Source organism: Marmota marmota, unplaced genomic scaffold, assembly GCF_001458135.2.
Source record: "Marmota marmota marmota unplaced genomic scaffold, marMar, whole genome shotgun sequence".
Taxonomy (NCBI): domain Eukaryota; kingdom Metazoa; phylum Chordata; class Mammalia; order Rodentia; family Sciuridae; genus Marmota; species Marmota marmota.
Genome location: NW_026000229.1, coordinates 3,215,004 through 3,232,372, shown reverse-complemented (window position 1 = coordinate 3,232,372; position 17,369 = coordinate 3,215,004). Strand labels below are relative to the sequence as shown.

At 37.5% G+C, this 17,369-nt stretch overlaps 1 protein-coding gene across 7 annotated transcripts in view; it reads right to left on the bottom strand.

Moving 5' to 3' along the window:
* The window catches only part of Nipa2 (NIPA magnesium transporter 2), a 38,950-nt gene that overhangs the window by 11,722 nt on the left and 9,859 nt on the right, over window positions 1–17,369 (bottom strand). The window contains exons 1-4 of one of the 7 annotated variants that reach the window (XM_015480332.2): window positions 12,625–12,732; window positions 11,618–11,732; window positions 1,998–2,229; window positions 675–731 (exon numbers count right to left, since the gene is read on the bottom strand). In XM_015480332.2, the coding sequence (XP_015335818.1) occupies window positions 675–731; window positions 1,998–2,136 (196 nt within the window). In that variant the 5' untranslated portion in view covers window positions 2,137–2,229; window positions 11,618–11,732; window positions 12,625–12,732. Of the gene's footprint in view, window positions 1–674; window positions 732–1,997; window positions 2,230–11,617; window positions 11,733–12,170; window positions 12,764–17,369 lie in introns of those variants that run through there. The other 6 variants (XM_015480330.2, XM_015480331.2, XM_015480334.2 and 3 more) reach the window with 6 other exon arrangements.

Below are 17,369 nucleotides of genomic sequence, written 5' to 3'. Positions count from 1 at the left end.
AAAAAAAAAAAAAAAAAAAAAGAAAGAAAGATAAGAAAGGATAAGGACAGGATGGTGTTATATCTTCTGGTGCTGTTATATCTCCAGCACCTAGAAAAATGTCCGACATACAGGAGACAATCAATTACTAATTGTTATATAATCAAGACTCAGTATTAAGAACAATTTTTCTCTATAAACCTTTTTAAAGATAGTCAACAAATAAGCACGGACAGTCTTATCAAATAAAAATGCCTCCTTTTTAATTTGGAATAAGAACCAATGAAGGCAGAACTGAAAATTAGATTTTCCTATGAATTTTCACTTTTAAAATTACCTTCTTTTTTTCCAGTGCTGGGGAATCTAACCCACGGCCTTGAGAAGACTAGGCAAGTGCTCTATGACTAAACTATAACCCCCACCGCAAAATTATCTTCTTAAATTTAGCAGAATTAAAAAAAAAAATGTACAGGGGTATCAAACATGTTCTAATCAGATGAGTAAAAAAGGTCTTAATATTCAAATTAAATAAACTATTACCTGCTGAGTAACTTTTACAGACTTACATATTTTGAATTTTATTCATTAAAACAAGATTTAAATTTTAAAATTTGCTAGTAAAAACACTGTAATAGTATGTGCAAATATTTTAACACATAGTTATAACATTTTCTTGAAATGTTCTCTATACATACTTGACAGTAGTCCAGCCCACCACAACCATTCTTTAAGATATGCATGGCCACCTTGACCTGTGAATGAAGAAATATTTTACTTCTTTGGAAGATGATCACACTCTTCTTTTAATTTTTTTTTTTAAGTTGTCAATGGACCTTTATTTTAGTTATTTATACGTGGTGCTGAGAATCGAACCCAGTGCCTCACACATGCTCGGCGAGCACTCTACCACTGCACCACCATCCCAGCTCCAATGATCACACTCTTAAATAAACTATGACAACTATAATAATAAACAGACTTGTTATAACACACTAAATAAAATATTTATACTAATAATTGAATGGAGATCAGTAGAGTAGAGCAAAGGGGTTAGGGGGAAAGAGGTGGAAGGAAAAGAGAAGGATAATAAGATTGATAAAATTACGTTATACGTATATATGAATATGGCATGATGAATCCCACTATTACACATAATTATAATATACCAATAAAGACATAATATAAAAGCAAAAGCATTCAATGAAAAAAAAAAGGGGTGGGAGGTGTAACTCAGTATTTGTCAAGCATGTGTAAGATCATGGAATAATCCCCAGCACCACAAAAAAAAAAATCTCATTTCTCGACTATAAGTACTTTAAATAAATGTATCTGCACTCCACTTAGCAGGAGACTCTAGTCCTTCCTATAAAGACTAAGAACTGATCATAGTATGGGGCTGCCCAGATGCACTTACTGCTTTATCCTTGGCTTTACTCTTCACCAAACTAACAATGTCAGAACACAATCCATACTTAAGCCAAGGTGAATGAATTCTTTATAAACATATTCTTTATGGATAATGAAAGAGTGTGCCTTAGGATCAAGGATGAGGGACTGGGAAACAAACAGTAGATGTTACTATTTCTTACTTTGCCCAAGATAGCACAGGAAAGAGAGAAAGTAATAATTTTTTACTGCCAAAGCATGTCTACTCATGAGGTCCAAAGAGGTCTAGAAGTAGAGAAAGAATGATGGGCTCTCACTAAGACTGTGTTTCTATTCATGACTCCTATTTCCTGCTCTGTATTCAAAAATTTAATAAAAGTCTGGGTGCTAATTTGGCATTGGTCCCTCTTCCCTTTGCTAACAACAGCAAGTGTGGGAAGTTAATTGATTTGACATCTTTCTGTTTTCTTATTACAAAATTGATATTTAATTGTCTATAATCATTCAGAAGTCTTAAACAGTTGAAAGGTTTGACTCTATTCATGAAAGAATATGTGTTCTTCCATAGTCAAAAAACCTGAGTATGTAAGTAAGTACACACTACATTTCAAATCATATATGGTGCAACATACCTGCTCTCATGGATCCTTTTCTGGCAAGTCGCAGAAGGCCTTTTTTTTTCAAAATGAAACTCCCTCCTATGAAAATGCTGGAGGTCATAGCCAATCCCAAACCAATGTAGAAATCATATTTTCCACGCCCTGGGCTCATTTCGTTTGTCACTTAAGAAGCTCCTGTGAATCACATTGATTACAGAACAGAGAAACTGCTGGCACTGAAGGCAGGGGGATGCAGTCTTCACATCTAAACAATACAAAATGAAATGAGATGTCCACAGGATGATCATGACAGTTCACAATTTAAATTTATTTAATTTCTCTTTTCAAAAAGGAAGAAAATTTTATTACTGTTATAGATTAAAAAAAATTTAATTTAATACCAATCTAATAATTGCTTCTTCCAACTATGGCCAAAAATTGGATTGTGACATAAAACCAAGTTTTAATTGACTTTATAAACTCTCATTCTATATTTTTATAAGAAAATGTTTCTCATCATAGCTAACCCACAGCAACAAAACTCTCCTAATGAGAAAAAAAAATTCTACAGAATAAAACTCAGACATAACCATACACAAATCTAGCTTATTAGTATATTTATCAATTTCACAAATGTGTCCTTATTGAATAATTTATATGGAGAAATTCCAATTTTTCTCATGTATATATTTTCTTCTTAGTAATATATATAGATATAAACATGATAATTTATTTAACCTATCTGAGGATATGCTGAGAGAAGAACAAGTTCACATTATTTGTTAGCAGAGAATGACAATTCCAATAAAAATGTATACTTGTGTACAAGGTTTGGTAGTATTGAATTTTAGAGAACATGACCATGTTACCAGAAGCTCAATCTACAAGATCTGATGGGAAGTACAGGCTACACAATTTTTTCCACATGAGCCAACTCATGAATTCTGCTGACTAAAGTGTCCAAAGCAAAGAAAACACACCACTTAGCAACAAGGTTTGTGACTGGTTATCATTGCAAGTCTATCTTTCTAGCATATTTTGGGATTTTTTAATCCCACAATTTAACTACTGAGTCCCAAAACCAATCTGCAGTTCAGTCAGGATCCTTACTAACAAGCCATAATTTTCCATCCTTCAAGTTATGACATTCTGGCCTTTAATCAAAACAACTCAATTTCCAAACCCACTCATCCCTCAATTACTTTCTCTGTTCACTTAAACAGTGTTCATTAGATTTACACTGTATGTGCTAAATGTTATGCTAAGCACTGTGGATAAAACAGTGATAGCTTCTTGTGGCAGGGAATGTTGCTTAGTGAAAGTGCTTGCCTACTTGTGTGAGTCCCTGACTTTGATCCCCAGAACCACACACACACATATCCAAAGATAGCTTTTAAATAGCTTTTAGTCTTCAATAGGGAAACAGACAAGAGGCAATTAAGTAAGGAATACTAAATTAATAACAAATACTACCAAACTGAGTTGATATCACTCCAAGATATCATTGTCACACCACTGTTTTGATTTGCCAGTTGAAGTTCACTGATTCTTGTACACATCAATGAATATATTTTTCCTCACCCCACTACCTGAGACTTGACCAAGCCTCGTCATTGCAAGGCAAGTTTCAATGGCAGAATACCAGTTTTTGGGGGTTTTTTTTTTAGTACCAGGAATTGAACTCAGGGGCACTCGACCACTGAGCCACATCTCCAGCCCTATTTTGTATTTTATTTAGACATTTTATTTAGAGTTGCTTAACACCTCACCATTGCTGAGGCTGGCTTTGAACTCACGATTCTCCTGTCTCAGCCTCCTGAGCTGCTGGGATTACAGGTGTGTGCCATCATGCCTGGCTGAGAGTGCCAGTTTTGAGTATAGACTTAAAGTGGTCCCTCATACTTCTGCTTGCTCATTTGTACACTGCCAATACCACATCAACATTCCTCAGGGAGACCACTAATCACAATTGAGGGAAACTCACTGAACAGAATATCCCAGGTGACTCAGACCTGTGAGCCTGAACAAGTTCTCATTTCTTTGTGCTACTGAAATGGCTAAATTATACACAAACAGGCTTTCTGCAGTAAGTATAAAAATTTACATCATGCTTTTTGAAAAACAAAAACTTGTCTCAGAACACAGGGATCACAAGGGGATGGGGATGTAGCTCATTAGCAGAGCACTTCCCTAGTATGTGAGAGGACCTGGGTTCAATCCCTAGCCCTGCAAAAGAAAACAGAGATCACAGTTAAAGCTGGGAGTTCACTTTATTATTCTTTCTACTTTTGTATATGTCTAAACACTTCCACATATAAGTTTTTAAACACATCCTTCAGTGCTGAAGAGCTATAGGGACCCCAAGACAGAAACCACTAACAAGTTGCCAAAACAAGGCTGCCCCACAATCTAGGACAAGATAATACTGAAATATGGAAAGAAGAAACTCAAATCAGACAGGTGCTGAGTTTTCTAAGTATCAGTCACATAATATATAGCTTATGGCTATTTGAAGTCCTTTCAAAATTAATCTTTCTCCCAAGGGATTTGGACAAATATCCCTAGTCCTCCTTGTGCTGCTTTTAAGGCAAGATGAAACTAGGACAAAATCATAAGTAGGGAATTTGAAGACTCCATCCTTCCTCTAGATGGGTCTGTAACCTTAGATGAGTCAAACCTTAACAGATGTGTAGAAGAAAAGAAAGAAATTGAACAATCTAAGGCATCGCCCTCTTTATGTGTCACATGGGTCATCTCAAGCTACCACTTACCTTAATGCTAGTTAGGAGATCCCTGCTGACAGTAATAATCAGTTACTGAGATAGAAAAATAAGGACAGAGGATGCAGGGGAAAACTTGAGAACAAGGTGAGAACAAATGATTAGGGACAATCATTTCTATACAATATGAGGTCATTACAAAAAATAATAAAGTGTGTGCTTACACAGTTTTAACTCCTGTGTTTATAAGCTACTTTCCCTTGGCAGACTGTAAGTTCTTGGGCTCCTGCACATTACTCACCTTTTAAGCCTGTGTGTCTCTGTTTCAAAATAGGTCTTAATATATGTTTTCTAGGTAAATATAGATGAATGGAATGATTTATAATTGGCCCTAAAAAGTAAAGCTGCCTATTTTGAAATGGCCACTAATACAAAGAAAACCACTGCATCATTTAGATAAGCATCCTAAAATGTAAACAATGCTTTAGAGCCTACAAATTTGAAAACTGTAAAAAAAAAAAAAAAAATTATCAAAGTCAGCCAGGAAGTAATAGTTCTAGATACAAGTGAAAGTGAAAAGATAATGGTCATAAAGTCTGGGGAAATCATAGTTAAAAAACCTAGCCACCCAAACACATCAACCCTCTTGGCAGGCACATCAGTCTAATGAGCATGGGTCACCTAACTTTAATTAACATCCCTGAAGATTATCTGATGTAGGGGCTGGGAGTGTAGCTCAGTGGTAGAAAGCTTGTTTAGCATGTGAGAGGCCCTTGGTTCAGGTCCAAACACCAACAACCAAAAAATCATCTGATGTATAAATCATCATTCTCCTTTAACCATCACCTTCATGAAGCAATGCTCTTTTTTAAATTATTATTATGCAAGTGACTACTTCACAGTTGTTTCTCACTATAGTTTTTAAAGTTCTGTGGCTCACAAGTCACATTTTTGAAAGTCTAAACAGAACAAATCAAACATATAGTCTGAATATTCCAGAATCAATAAAATGGAACTTTGTTATCTGCAAAGATGATATCCAGAAATAATTCAGTTCTATTTTATAGTCCTTATCTCCAAGTAACAACAGCCTTACAAATCCAAATTTGGACTTTACTAACATGAATCTGACCTTATTTTTTTTTACCCGCTGTACTGGGAATTGAATACACAGGAGCTTTACCACGGAGCTACATACCCAGCCCTTTTTATTTGTTTCTATAATACTAAGAAATGAATCTAGCCAAGTGCTCTATCACTGAGCTATATCCCTAGCCCTCATCCAGCTCTTTTTGACCAGGGTATTGCTAGATTGCCTAGGCTGGCTTTGAACTTGTGATACTCCTGATCCTCCTGCCTCAGCCTCCTAAGTACCTGGGACTACAGGTGTATGCCACCATGCCCAGATAAACCTGACTTTTAAATGCCAAATGTACAACTATTTTTGTAATATTTACTAAAAATGTTAACTTTCATTGAATGCAAGCTATATACATGTGGTATAAGGTCTACAATTAAGACCAATATTATGTGCTGACCCAATATCTGGTAAAACTAGAAAAACTTTCAATGGCCTCACTACAAATTTCCCTCCCCACTCTGCTCCTATTAATAAGATCGTGAAGGCAAACAACTCTCATTTTCATGGCACCCAGGCACTGTCCTACTCATCCCTATGTAGTGGGTTTCACTGCCCTGGCAGTCTAAGGAATCATTAAAGTAAGCAATTACATCCGATTCAAGAACCAAAAGTACTCATTATCACAAAGATTGCCTCCCACAGCTCTTGGTTCTTCATTCTGTTGTGAACAACTCCCATGAGTTTTTTTTTTTGTTGTTGTTAAATATTTTTTAGTTGTATTTGGACACCATACCTTTATTTTATTTATTCATTTTTATGTGGTACTGAGGATCGAAACCAGTGCCTCATCCACGCTAGGTAGGTGAGCACTTTAGCACTGAGCCACAACCCCTCCCATAATTTTGTATGGTGTATAGTGTCTTTCTCCCCAGGGCAGGAGAACATGTGACTAAGAAACTGCTGTTCATCTCATGTGCCCAGTGTCGGTGTTGTGGGGAGAGAATCCCTTCCCAACCTACAAAGTGAAGAGGTGATTAAAATAATGCATATAATAAAATCCTATTCATTTTATTAATGCAAGTTAATTGTTCCTAACTTTACCATGGCTTATATATGAATTTTATTCACAATATTTAACCAAGTTTCATAATGCTATTTCAAATATATTCTTCTCTTTCCATTTTTTAAAAAATATTTTTCTTAGTTGTAGGTGGACACAATACCTTTATTTTATTTATTTATTTTTATGTGGTGCTGAGGATTGGACCCAGTGCCCCATATGTATGAGGCAAATGCTCTACCACTGAGCACAATCTCAGCCCTTCTCTTTCCTTTTTATCTTTATCTGTGGACTAGGAAAATTTCAAACACATAAAGCAGAAGCCCTTTAACGACCAGGTGTGTTGGGGCTGGGGATGTGGCCAGGGTTCGATCCTGAGCACCACAAACAAACAAAGATGTTGTGTCCACCGAAAACTAAAAAAATAAATATTAAAAAAATTCTCTCTCTTAAAAAAAAAAAAAAAGACCAGGTGTGTTAATCATACATGTGGGGCTTTAGAGAATCCTCATAGCCAGACTGCCTCTCTCTGGCCCACTTCATTTCCCAACACAGAATCTGATGTCCATCACATGGGGGTCACCACTGTCTACAAACACCAGAACTCTATATATACTCCATTCCCATGACAGGCCATGGCTCCCTCCTCCTCCCCTGCCTGGCTTTTTACTAAGAACAGGCCAAACTTCAAGCTGTGCTACAGTCTCCTCCAACACCTTTAGCTCACAGGCATTTTTCTCCTTTCCACTTACTTTACTTACAGTTAGTTTCATCAAATTTATCTTACCTATCTCATTTACTCAACCATCAAAGATGTACTGAGTACATACAATATTCTAGCAATAGGAGCATAGCAGTAAATAAAACAGATAATAAATTTTATCTTAGTGGAATTTACCTTCTGTTAGAGGTAGGATGGAACAAATAAAATAAATAAGGACACCGGAAAGTGGCAAATGTGATAGTGAAAAATAAAGCAGATTAAGGGCACTTGGGAGTTGCAGGAGGAGGAGGACGCCTTCTGGAGAAGGTGTTGAGTGAAGACTTTAAAGACATAGGAAAAGAACACAGCAGCAAGAAGAAAAGTGCAGAGGCTCTGAGATATGAACAAGTGTGCAGTTCTCCAGGAAAAGAAAGGTCATTGTAGTTGACCCTGAGTGAGCAACGTTAGGTGTTAGATATCAGAACAGAGGGGTGTCAGATCATGTGCGGGCCCCCCTAATGGCTATATAAAAATCCAAAAGATATCGAACAGATCTGTAATCCACTTATTTTACCAAATCACAACTTATTTTTACAGAACTTCATACAAACTGTTCTCATTCAAGTTAATTTACATAAAACCAATACAATTAGATATACCAAAATTTTTAAGGCTGAGCATGCTATAGTCTGAAAGATGCTCTTAGTTCTTCAATACAAAAAAGTCTTTTTTCCTTGGCTTGTTAAATAAGGGCTTAAAAATGTGTGTGTGTGTATATGCATATACACATGTATATATACATGTGCATATACATATATATGTATACACACACACATACACATTTATTTATTTATTTTAGCCAGGCATGATGGCATACACTTGCAATCCCAGTTACTTGGGAGGTTAAGGCAGGATCACAAGTTCAAGGCCAGCATGGGCAATTTAGTGAGACCCTGTCTCAAAATAAAAAGAAGGAAGAGCACTATGGATGTAGTTCAGTTGTAGAGTACTTGCCTATCATGTGTGAGGCCCTGGATTTGATCCCCAATACTTAAAAAAAAAAAAAAAAAACCTTTAATAAATTTTATTGGATATATTTGAGGTTTACAATATGTTATGCAATACACTGAGATAATAAAATGGTTACCATAATAAAGCAAATTAACATGTGGAAAAATGTATATTTAAATCATATGTTTAAGTATGAGTGAATCATTTTTTACAACAGAAATATACTGAAAACAAATGAAATTTTTTATTATTATTTCTCCCTAACAATAATGCTATCACTCACTTCCTAGTATCTTCCTAGGCTCTGTTCCAATAATTTACATATATCATTTCCCTTCTACACAATAATTGGAAGAGGGTTTCATTATCCTCCACCTTACAGCTCAAGAAATCCAATATTTCAAAGATATGATCACATGCAGAGGACTACACAGAAATAGTGGATGACTCTACTTTTACACCTGGATGCCTGTATTATCTTAAAACTTTTGAGTTCTTACTCTTTACTTCTGCTTGGTTTTCATGGCTATCTAAAATTAGCTTTAATTTTTCCAAACCTCTCATTTGGTTAATTATTTTAAAATCCATACTTACAAATGCTCCAGAACCTCTTTGAAAAAATAAATAAAATCGCTAAATCCTTAGCCTAATTAACCGAAGAGGGAAAAAAAAGAACCCAAATTATTAAAATTCATAATGAGAAAGTAAGTATCACCACAGACACTAATAAAATACTAAGGATAATCAGAAACTATTCTGAAAATTTATATTCCACTAAATTAGAAAACCTTAAAGACATCAACAAATTTGATTTTGAGACACATGACTTACCCAAATTAAACCAGGAGGGCATAGAAAATTTAAACCTATCAATTTCAACTCATGAAATTGAAGATGCCATCAAAAGCCTACCAACAAAGAAAAGCGCAAGGCCTGATGGATTCTCGGCCGAGTTCTACCAGACCTTCAAAAAACTAACACCAATCTTCCTCAAATTATTCCACAAAATAGAAAAGGAGGGAACCCTTCCAAACTCATTCTATGAAGCTAGTAGCACCCTGATCCCCAAACCAGACAAAGACACATCAAGGAAAGAAAACTCCAGAAAAATATCTCGATGAACATATATGCAAAAATTCTTAATAAAATTCTGGTAATTTGCATACAAAAACACATTAAAAATGTAGTGCACCATGAGTAAATGGGTTTCACCCCACGGACACAAGGTTGGTTCAACATACGGAAATCAATAAATATAACTCACCATATCAATAAACTTAAAAACAAGAATCACATTATCTTAATAGATACAGAAAAGCATTTGACAAAATATAGCGTCCATCTGTATTCAAAACACTAGAAAAACTAGGGATAGTAGAAACATACCTCAACATTGTAAAAGCCATATATGTTAAATCCAAGGCCAACATCATTCTAAATGGAGAAAAACTAAAAGCATTCCCTCTAAAAACTGGAACAACACAGGGATGCTCTTTCAGCTCATCTATTCAATATACCCTTGAAACTCTATCCAGAGCAATTAGGCAAAAGAAAATTGCAGGAATACGAAAAGGAAAAGAGAAGCTTAAACTGTCCCTATATGCTAGTAATATGATCCTATATTTAGAAGGCAAAAAAAAAACTCCACCAGCAGGATATAAAATTAACACCCATAAATCAATTACATTCTATATAACAGTGATAAGTCAGCTAAAAGAAATTAGGAAAACTATCCCATTCACAACAGCCTCAAAAAAATAAAATGAAATATTTGGGATTCAATCTAACAAAAGAGGTGAAAGACCTCTGCAATGAAAACTACAGAACACTAAAGAGAGAAACTAAAAAAGACCTCAGAAGATGGAAAGATCTCCCATGTTCTTGGATAGGCAGAATTAATAGTCAAAATGGCCATACTACCAAAAGCATTATACAGACTTAATACAATTCTTATTAAAATTCCAATGATGTTCTTCACAGAAATAGAAAAAGCCGTCATGAAATTCATTTTGAAAAACAGGAGGCCCAGAATAGCCAAAGCAATCTTTTTTAAAATAAATATATACACACACACACACATATACACACACATACACACACACACACACACACACACATATATATTCAGTTGTCGATGGACCTTTATTTTATTCATTTATTCATATGTGGTGCTGAGAATCGAACCCAGTGCCTCACACTAGGCAAGTGCTGTACCACTGAGCCACAACTCCAGCCCCCAAAGCAATCTTTAGCAAGAAAAGTGAAGCAGGAGGCATCACAACACCAAACCTTACACTATACTATAGAGCTACGGTAACAAAAACAGCATGGTTTGGCACCAACACAGGCATAAAGACCAATGGAACAGAAGACACAGACAAACCCACATATCTAATACTGGACAAAGGCACCAAAAATATACACTGGAGAATAGATACCCTCTTCAACAAATGGTGCTGGGAAAACTGGAAATCTATATGTAGCAGAATGAAATTTAACCCCATCTCTCACCCTGTACAAAATTCGACTCAAAGTTGATTAAAGACCTAGGCTTTCCCTTCAGTAGATAAATGGATAAAGAAAATGTGGTATATACACACAATGGAATATTATTCAACATTAAAAGAGAATAAAATCATGGCACTTGCAGGTAAATAAATGGAGATGGAGAATATAATGCTAAGTGAAATTAGCCAATCCCAAAAAACCAAATGCCAAATGATTTCTTGAATTTAAGGATGCTGGCGGGAGTGGGGTGGGGGGGGGATATGATGGGGAGGATCAAATGAACTCTAGATAGGGCAAAAGGGAAAAGGGGAAGGAGGGGAAGGGAGGGGCATAGGGGTAGGAAAGCCGGTAGAATGTGATGGTCATCATTACCCTAAGTACATGTATGAAGACACAAAGGATGTGACTCTCCTTTTGTACAACCAGAGATATGGAAAATTGTGCTCTATGTGTAATATGAATTGTAATACATTCTGTTGTCATATGTAACAAATTAAAAAAAATACTCCAGAACCTAAATCTCCAACCCTAATTTAGCAACATTAGTCATAAGTTAAAATTTTAACTTACATGTAAGTTTAATATGGTCTCTCTTTTGAAAACCAGGGATGACTTATTCATTCTCATTTTCTTGTAAATACTACCCTTTATTTCCATTTAAAGTTTTTAACTTTACTGTTCCAGCCTGAAAAGAAGAAAATACAGAAGTAGGCAAAAGGACTGTTACCACTTTTCAAATTTTATTACTAGCCACTATACTTACTCATTTGACTCAGCAACTAACATCAAACCTATTCAAACAAACATAAGAGAGTGCTTTGACAGTTTACTGAAACAAAAGATCGCTACTTTAACATTTCCTCTTACTAAAAAAATCCTAATTGAGCACATAATGTGTAACAATTTCTAGAACCCGGAAATCAAGCTGTAATACTATATTAAATGACTTGATATTCTATTCTAGCAAAGAAATTAAAGAAGCACACTCGCAATATCAAAATATACTGAGTTCTGCACAACTGTGTAAAATGAAACACTAGATTCAGGGATCTTGTCAAAGTTCGGAAATTAAAGGACACGTTCAATGCGTTACAGAAAACGGAAACCACTTTCTAAAACTCACCAAGACAAAACTACTCGAAAGAACTTATTGCACACGCGCCACCGACAAGGCCAACGAGCCGGATTTCCGTGGGATTGAATGGCAATCCGATGCGCGGCGGATTTCCTCACTGCGGATTACTAGGAGAGCCGCGTCCATCTCAGAACACGCGTAAAAGAAAGTCGCCCCGGTGGGGCTGTCCCCCGACCCGAGATCGGCAGGCTGTCCCGCAAGTCAGCCCCTTCGCGCGTGCCTCAAAAGAAGGAGCAGCGACCTCACCCCAGGCGGCACGCGGGCCGCGCGACTTCCCCTCGGCAATCCGACCCTCGGAACCTTGGCTCACACCCCCACACAGGCCGCTCCCTCCAGCGCTCGCGCGGCCACCGCCTCCGTCGCCGTCCAGGGGTAAGTGCGAGCATCCGGGGCTGCTGCCGTGCAAGCCGCCTTCTCCATGGAAGCGTTGAGATAAACCTACCCAGGACGACCTCCAGCCCCACCGCGGCCGGGACCGAGGGCCACCGCCGAGGAGAACCTGGGCGCGACCGAGTGACGCCAGACTCCACGCGCGCAGACGCGCAATGCCGAGCCCCGCAGGCCCCGCCCCGCGGTGCCTCGACCAGCCGGTTCCGGGTTCTTCAGCCGGCCGGGGTCAGCCAGGCACGGGGGCTGGGAACCGGAAGGAAGAAAGATGGTAGGGAGTATTTTATGAAGTGACATTACCCGCCCCCCCAAGATGATGAAAATATGAATTCTGTGCGGCGCTTATTTAAAATGCAAATTCCTAGGGTTCAGCGTGCGCATCTAAACTTGAAGCAGCATCTCGAAGATGCAACTGGTACTCAGAAGCTGCTAAGGGCGGGGCCGGGCAAGCTTGCAGGGGAGTGGGAGGGGCGTGGTCAAGGAAGCCAGGGCTGCCTCTCAGGCGCCAGACACTTCCATTCCCAAAAGCTAACCGTCCGGGTCCCAAAATAGATGCAAGTTTGTGGTTTGGTAAAGTTGATGGGTGAATTTGTGACATTTGTCTTGCGACATTTGTAATAGAGATACATTTTTCACAAAATGCATAGGAAATTGTTAGGCAATCCCGCCTTGGCTTCTGCAATGGAGATTCCCTGGGACCTACCATCAAGGTTTCTTCCAAGAAATGCAAAGAACCTCATTCAAAAGAAGTTGGGAGGAGGACCAGCTCCAACTAGCTAGGTGGAGGGTGAGACCTGCCAAAAGTCAATGATTCCTTGGTTACAGGTGTAAAGATCTCTTGGACTTTGTGACTAGACGCAAAAACGCTATTGTGCAATTTCAATCATCTGGGTTGAGAATCTGAGTATAATGAATTATATTTTTATTGAGTCAGAAAATAGCAAATGTAGTTTCTCCATTTCAGACAATGTATTGGGCTGTGTTCTAGACTATATGCAGAGCCCCTGTGGTTTTGGTGTAGGTCACTATGCAGTTACTAGTTTAAAAACTTTTAATCTGCTGTGATCTTGGCAACCACACAATTGTGCATCTTAGAACTGTGTCAGCTGTAGGTCATGACATCTGGACCTCCTTTTGGCTGGGTAAGGAACAGCATTCCTTACATTCCAAGTAGGATGAAAAGGGACCTTGGGTCCAGCTACCACTCCTAACATAAATCTAAATCTCTGTTGTCAATATTGAACCCAGCCTTTTTATGGGACCAAACCTTTTTTTTTTTGAGACAGGTGTCACTAAGTTGTCTAGGCTGGCCACAAACTTTGGATCCACTTGCCTCAGCCTCCCAAGTTTCTGGGATTACAGGCCAGTCGTGCACACCCAGCTCAAAGGACCTGTTTTGCTTATTTCTTTGGTCTCAGCCAGATTGACTTGATAACATTGTCAGATAAAGAATTACATTTAATATTAAAATATAACTGGAAGGTTGGTCTTTAATGATGTGGGTAGATTTACAGTATGGCTGACCTATCCCTTGAATCTGCATTGGCCTTGGGATTGGCTTTGAGCAGGAAAATGTGGTAGTTCTTAGCCTAAACAAAGATGAGATGAAGCCTGGACTGACCTGCAGGAAGAAGGGATCCTGTGGGGTCCCCTCCAGACCTACTAGCTGACCCATAATTGAGACCCTGCAGGGATTGGGCCAAATTGCTCCAAATTAGCCAAACTGCCCTATTGATACATGGGCATATGAGAAAGAATGATTATCTTAAGCCACTCATTTTTGAGATGGACTAGTAGGTAGAAATAACTAATAAAGATGGCAACAGACACCTCTAGAAGGCAGATGATTGTAATGAAAATAGTTGTTGGCTCATATGAACAGGAATGCTTAGTTCTAACATGTTAATTTAACCTAAGGAGACCAATATGATGCATGCTGTTTAAATGCCCACATCATTTCTCCAATACATAGTATTCTGTGAGTGTTCAAGCAGTAATCATGAGATACTTTTAAAGTTTTTAAAACTAATTTTTCCTCAAATATTTCTAATAGAATTCTGAAATGGCACAACTTCCTTGGAAAACAGGTTGATAGTTTCTTAAAAAGTTAAGACACATTACCACCATAGGACCAAAGGTTCTATTCCCAGGTATTTACCCAAGAGAATGAAAATATATATCTATGAAAAGACTTATGAATGAAAATTCCATAGCAACTTTATTTGTAATAGTGAAAAAAAACTAGAAACAACCCAAATATTCAAATGTGAATGAATAAACAGATTGTTGGCATATCCATATAATAGAACACTACTCAGCAATATAATGGAATGAACTATTGATACATGCTATAACATAGCTGAGTCTCAAAATAATTATGCTAAGTGAAAAGCACCAGACCCAAAAAAGCAAAAAAGTAGTATATGCTAATTAATTACAGTTATATAAAAGTCTAGGAAATGGGAGCTAATATATAGTGATAGTAAACAGATTAAAGGTTGCATGGGAATGGAAGGACAAAGAAGGCAGGATTACAGTGGGTCAAAAAGGGTGATGGATATGTTTAGTTCCGCTGATATTTTCATTATACTTAATGATATAATGTTTTCATTATAAGACATATCAAGCCAAATTGTACACTTTATAAGTGTGTAGTTTTTATATGTGAATTAAATCTCCATAAAACTATTAAAATCTTGTCTTTGTTACAGAAACATAGGCAAGACTCCTTATTAAAATAGTATTTTTTAAAATCATACATTAGGAAATCAAATAGTTTTCTTATGTTTCTTAAGTTGTTCCCCAATTACTCTCATGTTTTGGTTTTGATACCACAGAAACAAAATAGCAGAGCAGATGATTTTTTTTTAACTCAACCCCATCACTAAAGTTGCCCTTTGTCCTTTCAAAGTAAATTGTGGCATTCTCTATCATTTAACTTATTTTTTGGTGGTGTTGGGGATTGAACAGGGCCTTGTGCATGCTAGGCAAATGTTCTAACACTGAGCTACAGCCCCAGGCCCCTCTGGCACTTAAAAACATTACTGTTATATAATATTTTTCAGTTAGCATTTGTTCATTCAAGGCTATACATGACCTCCAAATGTAGTGGGGCATTTTCCAGAATATTTAGTTCGGGGAATGGCAGGGAGAAATTGAAAAAGATAGGAATAACTCAAAGTGAATTTAGGTAGAACACTAGGATATTCATTAAAGGGCAGGAGTTGTTTTTTAATAATTGCCTCACCTGGTGAAATGGAAAATGTATGTGCTGAGCAAAATAATGCCCACCAATAGTGTCCACATCCTAATCCTTGGAATCTGTGGTCATATTACATTGCATAGCAAAAGGTGCTATGCAGATGTAATTAAGAATCTTGAAATGGGGAGATGATTCTGGATTGTCCGGGTAGGTCCAAAATAATCAGAGTTCCTTCTAAGGGGAGGACAGGAGGGACAAAGTTTAAAAAAAGAACCAACAATGGAAGAATAGAGAGATATGATGTTGCTGGTTTTGAAGGAGGAGGAAGGTCAAAGAATACAGGCAGTCTCTAGAAACTGAAAAGGACAGGGAATGGATTCTTCCTCTGAGTCTCTGGAGGAATTAATCCTGCCAACACCCTGTAAAACCTGTGTTGGACTTCTGACCTCCTGAACTATAATATAATAACCCACAAAGCTTGTGGTAACTTGTTAGTCACACAAAACTAGAGTGATTATTCTAAATTCAGTAGGAGGAGAACATAACAAGTCCCCCAGGCATCTTCACCAAATATAAAAAGATGCAATTTCATAGGCAACCTAGTTTAACCTTTCTTCCATCATATCAGTTATTTTATTCAGATTGATTGTGTTTCTTGCCTTGCACCTCCCCCATCCTGCTCACCCAGTCCAGTTTTACTCCCAATGCTAATATCCTCAGCTGAAATTAATCTCTCTCTCCTCTGAAATGCTAAGCGATATAGAAGTACTTAGATATTATATAACTGTTTCTTGACTATACCACCACCTCTCCAACTTAAAACCTTTTAGAAACTACATATCATGTGAAGTTCAAAATAATAGGTCTGTGAGTGTAGCTCAGTAGTAGAGTGCTTGCCTAGCATGTGCAAGGCCCTGGGTTTCCTCCTCAGTATACCCCCAAAATTAATTATTATAATGGTATATAAATAAGTGTGATTAATACTACAACAAATATGCCAACAGCATCACACTTAAGGGTTATCAGACAGGGACATGACAGCAATAGAGGAACCCTAACAAGGTGCCAGGAAGGTAAGAATGGCTTGGTTTTCTGTGCTTCTCAGAACTAGATATCCAGCTCACACTTAACTATTGTGCCTAGCTGGCAGCTAGAACTAAAAGTTCCTTAGTAGTAATCAAATAGGGCTGCAGAATTTGCCATCCACACATTTCACAGCTGCCAAAAGCAGTCTGGAAATAATTAGACATACAAACATTCCTGATTTCAGTAGAAGTATACTTTGATCAAAATGTGTGTAATTAAAATAAATCTTTGCCAGGCACAGTGGTGCATGCCTGTAATCCCAGTAGCTTGGGAGGCTGAGGCTGAAGGATGGCAAGTTCAAATTCAGCCTCAGCAATTTAGCCAGGCTCTAAGCAACTCGGCAAGACACTGTTTCTAAATAAAACATAGAAAATGGCTGGGAATATGGCTTAGCCAGTGGTTAAACGCCCCTGTGTTCAATCCCTGGTATGTATGTATGTATAAATAAATAAATAAACAAACAAACAAATAAATAAATAAATATATTTTTTGATAGAGCCTAAGGAAAAAAG